Consider the following 6028-nt stretch of genomic DNA (forward strand, 5'->3'; position numbering starts at 1 on the left):
TTACAATACATTTTCTCAACCAATGGGAATGTTCAGTCAATTCTGTCCTAAAGCAAAAACACAACATCTCATTTCTGAAAGATTTATTTTGCAAAATGAATTGCTTTTGCTATTTTCATAGCTCAGCAAACCTCAAGCAGTGAGCTTTAAGACAAGCTCCTTCAGCATGCTATCTCATCTTTGAGCTGTTTTTAATATTTTTTATTATCACTTCAATGTCAAAAATAAATGCTTTACATTAGATTGAGACATGTATGGGCTATCTCCTTACCAACAGTAAAGGAATTTCTTTCTGGAGACCATGCAATTCAGTTTTCCAACTTTATAAATTCATGTACAAAAGAAATGCAGGTGCCTCAAGGAATGGTACTGCAATCAGGAGAAAGTATGATTATTTCAGAGGACTTGAATTTAGTTCCCAGCATTCAAATACAGCACTCACAGCCATTCGTGACACCTGCTATGAAGGATTCAAACCCTTTTCTGATATCTATAGACATCCAACCACACATGGCATATACTCTTATATACACACACACATACACACACACACACACACACCCACACACACACACACACCATACCCTTGAATTCTAAAAACTATCTTTAGTTTGTTTCCTAGCTTGGATAAAATAGAAAAATGGAGTTAAAGAAAGTAACTCTGGTTGGCTATTCCATCACTACAATTGGCGAGTGACCTCATCAGATCAGCCTCTTTTTCTTACCCTTGTAAAGCTGAGGTAACACCTGCCTCAAACAAACATTCTGAAGATTAAGTGAGACCTACACAATTAATTCTGTGGCCAGTGCTAAGTGATAGTGCAAGGAATATTTGTGATTGGAGATGATAATACTGAAATGTATTCATAGACAATGCTTGAGTAGAAAAAAAAAACATAGTTTCTGAAATTATAGTCAATTCTCAATTGTCTAAGATAATAAATGGGGACTTTTGCAAGAAGGGAAGTCTTTAACCAACCACAAATTTTATTTTCAAACATTAAAAATTTTTTTTCATTGTAAAACTGATAAACTCTTGTAAGAAGTTCAAATAATATAAATATGTATGAGGTAGTAATACCATCTTAAACTTTCTGGATCCAAAATTTAGTGGTTATTTTATTTATTTATTTATTTATTTATTTATTTATTTATTTATTTACTTTAACTCCATTTATTTTATGCTGAATTTATTCCTGTGCCATGAGCTTTTGCTTCTTCAGTTTCTTCTGGGATATCTTTTTCTTCTGTGCAGCCTCCTCTTCTGGCTTTGGAACGATCTGTTCCTTCTCCGTGAGAATCATCTCAATGTGGCAGAGGTAGCCCATGTATGGGTTGATTCGGCCATGAGCTCTGTAGGTTCCCCGGCTCATCTTAGGTGCCTTGTTCATCTGGATGTGTTCAACGACTAGAGAGTCTACATCTAAACCCTTAAGTTCAGCGTTGCTCTCTGCATTCTTAAGCCTATGCAGCAAAAACTCAGCACTCTTTTTTGGCCACTGTCCCTGTGTCCAGCCCCACTGTTTGGCCTGGGCGCACCAACCAACGCCACCATTGTAATGCTGGAATGGCACACATTGCTTCTTTAAAGTGACATCCTTCAAATACTTGGTGGCTTTACGGATATGCATACCCTTGATTGCCTGGGCAGTTTCCCGGGTGTTCTTAAAATGAACACGAAGGTTTGAACCTCTGGATTTGCATGCTTTTGTGGGGTTTTCTGGGTCAAGGGAGTAGCGAACCATCTTTACGTCACCTCTGGCCGCTTACAGCAGTGGTTATTTTTTTATCTTGTGTATTTATTTTTTTTTATTTTTAAGTTATTTAAGTAAGTCTGTATTCATGTGTGTCAAATAAAAACACACATTTTAGGTAGATCACATTATGTGTGTTATTGTATGCATTAAATCGCTCTGTCTAGTTATACATCGTTCTCATTTCCTGCCATGATGTTTAACATTGTTCACAAAAATCCTGTGTGTGAGGATTGTAGAAATCCTGATCACAACCAGACAAAATGAGCAAATCATACCAGTATCTGTAGTTGGTAAATGGACAAGCAAAGTATAGTATACCCATAAAAACATTAATCAGGTACGGGTGATAACAAAGTGTGGATGCCAAACATGCCACAACAAAATGATCTTGGACACACGCTAAGTGAAAGAAGCCAGTCACATAAAGTCCTAGAAAACAATAGTTCCATGTAGTGTGGAAGATGCTGAACAGACAAACACACAGCCACAGAGAGCAGAATCCCAAAGGCTAGAGATGGGAGGATAGAGTGTGGCTGCTAATGATCCCAAGCAGGATTTTGCAGGACGAGGATGAAATACTCTGAAACGAGATAGTGGTGATGGTTGGAAAACTCTCCAAATATCATTTAAAAATCTCTTAGTTACACACCTTTAAAAAAGTTTAACGAGTGACGGTTTCACTATGTAGCCTTGGCTGACCTGGAACTCACTATGGTTCGTTGACTAGACTAGCCTCAGTTCCCCAGGTGATGGCTTACTTCTTCCTATGAGTCCTGATAGTAAAGGAATGTGTCACAAAGCCTGATGAGTCGTACACTTTTAAAGAGTAATTACATGGATTGTAAATCATGTCACAGTGAAGTGACTGTTAGAGAAGTCAATGATGCCAATTAGGGCCTTTTGAGTTAGATCTGTGTGCTGCAAACTTTGATTCATAGATGAGTCTGACTCTCATAGATGGGTGAAACAGTGCTCTCCACAAGGAAGTCAGCCACACACACGTGCTGTGTTTTCTCACAGTGAGTATTAATATTCTCTCTGGTCCTTTTCTGTTCCCAGCCAACCACTTACTCTATGTCTGAGCAGTAGAGTCACCATTTCCATCACTGCCCACGGCCATGAAACATGGCTGGTAAAAACTGCATGGGTATTTTTATCCCAGTCTCTGCTCACTTGTTGTGGGAAGTTATTTTTATTAATCGGAATTTGGATTAAAATCTAATTAAAATGTTAGACACTAGTCAGTTGTCTACATGGTAAGGTTACTAGCATGGCTTTTATAAACTATAGGACCTTTTGAGATGTGAAACACTTTATGAAATTGGCCATTGTACTGTTCAATTATCTTTTAGTTCCAAATGTGACTGTTCTATATTTTATAGAATAGTGGATGCCTAGCAATAAAATTTACACATTAAAAACATTGTAATAGAGGATTTGATGTTGTTTTAAATGGAGGGGGGAAGAAAAATATTTCGGGTTACAAATATTTCTTTGACATGAACTTGATGATCAAATGCTTTTCTGCCTTCCATGAGGAGCTGATCAGTCTCTCAGTCACTTCTTCCTAGCTATCCCTGTCCCTTCACCCATGATTCAAACAGAGCTTCCCTCTGCCTTTGTAATAAAGAGAATGGCATTGAGAACCCTTTATGCATCTTTTAACTTCATCCAGATTACCAAACTCTGACCTCGTTAAAACAACAGTTTACTTGAAACTGGCTCAGGATCATAGGCACTCTGGAAAACCAATCAGTTCTCACATATGAAAGTTCATGGGAACAGAAGTGTGTGAACGTGACCACTTTCTAGTAGCCTGGGGCCCAGGATACAGTGATGCTCCCTTCCTTGTATTAACTGGCTTTCCATGACTCTTTTTCTCTTGGCCTGCAGTTGTAATTATGGAGCAGTTAACATCTTCCCTGGGCCCAGCACATCCCATAATTAGCTGTGTTCTCTCCACAGTGTATGACTCAACTCCATGTGGTTCTTTTATATCAAAGGAAGGGTAGCCAGATTTTTTTAAAACCACAGTACTTGAGCATGTAGTGGCAGATGGCTGCAAAGCCAGTGTGTACCAGGTCTTTTTGAAGAACAACCTCGCCCAAAACAAGGAAGCAAACAAACTAAACCAGACCTTGCAATTTATTTTTGAGAAACATCTTAGGGATGTTTCCAAGCACTGCACCATTTTAAAAGAGAAGGATGACTTTTTTTTTTCTTCTGGAAGAACAAAAATAGAAGTAAGGGAGTTAGAGCTTTGAGGTCAACCTCTATCAAGAAGGAGAGCACTTCCTGGCCTCTAATCAGAGTCCATAGTCATTATTTTGTTGAGTGAGGACACTGGGCACAATGTCATATGTGGTGGAAAGCACAGCAGATCAAGGGACAGAGACTCAAACCATCGTCTTTGTTCTGCTGTTAATTATCTAAAGCTTTTAAGCACCGAGAAATTAAACTTCTCCTGAGATCACCATGTCAATGGTCTTAGCCTGAATGTGAAATCCTATACTAGTAGATCAGCTGAAATCAGATAATTTTTCTGTCTCTTTTACATACACATGTACTATTATACATCTACCTCTGAAAAAAAGTTTGGAAAATGAAGATGCTTAATGTTTGCCCCTGATAAAGTTGCTACATATGGGCTTAGTAAAACCGCAGCCATGACCCTTATTACATGAGTAAAACATGTTAGCATGGAGAACAGTTGGTTCAGCATGCTATTAGTGAAGAAAACATCTGTATTTATTGCAGAAAGCATTTAGCATGGAAGGTTAGCCCCAATGGTTTTAAATAGGAGCTTTACTGCTCTGTGTTGAATAAGGGGATATATTTTCTTATTCCTAATTTGAGCAACGATGGATGTAAGGAAGAGAGATAGCAATATGGTGATATTATTGTTATGTGATTTGCAAAAGGACTTTGTCTTCTAAGCCTAAAAATTTAGTTTCATCAGAAAACATAAATGCTAATGCTTTGGAGCACACTTAGGATAAACAGTTGAACAGGGAAAAATGGAAGTGAATGTGTTTTACACTCATATTCATTCTGAATGTAGCAGACTTGGATGTGGGAATGAGAAGGTGGAGAGAGAAAAGAGAAAAATGAACCTTGAAGTCTGACAGAAATAGATAAAGAGGGCTTGGTTCCTACTTTATGGAATTGGACTTGAGATCAAGTGACTCATAAAATATGAATTCTCTTATCCTCACATCTTCTTCGTCCTCCTCACTGAGATTAGAAGTTATGCACAAATTGGCTGTCTTTCCCCAGATGCAATTCTGTAGTTATATAATGGGAATGCTCGTAATTATACAAACCCTGTCACTTTTGAGGAGCTTAGTGCTCGTATTCAAAGATAAAAAGTAAAATTGTGTCCCTGGGTTGGAATCCAGTGCCTATAATTGAATTCCTAACAAGCCTTCACCTGTGTGCTTTCTCATAGCTTTAGGCTTAAGTAGCATCTAAGGATCCTGGCTGGCTGGTCACTAGTCCAGACAGCTCTTGACACAGGTGATTGATGAGACATAGTTAAGGGGACAAAGAGAACGAGAGGGAGATGCCTTCCAATTCCATGGGAAAAGGCTCTTTGTCTCATCAAAGTAGACACAGATCACCCAGGATGTAAGAGTAAGAAAGACAGCAGATGTTTGGTGGGGGAAAAATAGAAAGTACTGGAAAACTAGAGTAATGATGGACCTTAATACAGTTTCAAGACACAAAACAGTTTCAATTTCATTCATATATATAATATATTATATATATTACAACTTTATTTAAAAGAAAACAGATACATGTATAGATTTTTAAAGTCATTTTAGCATAAAACTATATGAATTTATTTTTGTCACTACTTGATTTTTTTAAAGGTTTGATAGTATGCATTGAAATCTTACTATCATTCTTATATTTTAAGTGGAGGGACACACACTTTTTCCTTTTGCTCAGATTTAGCAATTAAGTATGTTACTTGAAAAGGGTAAGGAAAGATGACTAAGGAATAGCAAGAAATAGCCGTGAAGCATTGAACAGTTATGTTCTCTGTGAATTATAGCAGATAACGGTGATTTGTCTGCATATATGGGTGTGTACTGATGCATCCCTGGTTCCTGCAGAGGTGACAGGGGCATAGGTGAGGGATGGTTGGGAACCAATGCATAGGTACTAGGAACTAAGTCCAAGTCCTCTGCAAGAGCAAGAAATGTTTTTCTCTGCTGACCCAGCTCTTCTGCCTTCTGAAAAATATGTTTAATGGCATTAGAGTAAGA

At 37.9% G+C, this 6028-nt stretch overlaps 1 protein-coding gene across 1 annotated transcript; it reads right to left on the minus strand.

Moving 5' to 3' along the window:
• Positions 1-1190: 1190 nt before the first annotated feature.
• LOC308414140 (large ribosomal subunit protein uL22-like) lies at positions 1191-1745 on the minus strand (the record flags this gene model as incomplete). Its single annotated transcript, XM_080909343.1, has 1 exon — positions 1191-1745. The coding sequence occupies one exon, from the start codon at positions 1743-1745 to the stop codon at positions 1191-1193; it is 555 nt and encodes a 184-aa protein (XP_080765469.1).
• Between the last annotated feature and the right edge of the window lie 4283 nt (positions 1746-6028).

This window comes from Micromys minutus (genome assembly GCF_963924665.1).
Source record: "Micromys minutus genome assembly, chromosome: 33".
Taxonomy (NCBI): domain Eukaryota; kingdom Metazoa; phylum Chordata; class Mammalia; order Rodentia; family Muridae; genus Micromys; species Micromys minutus.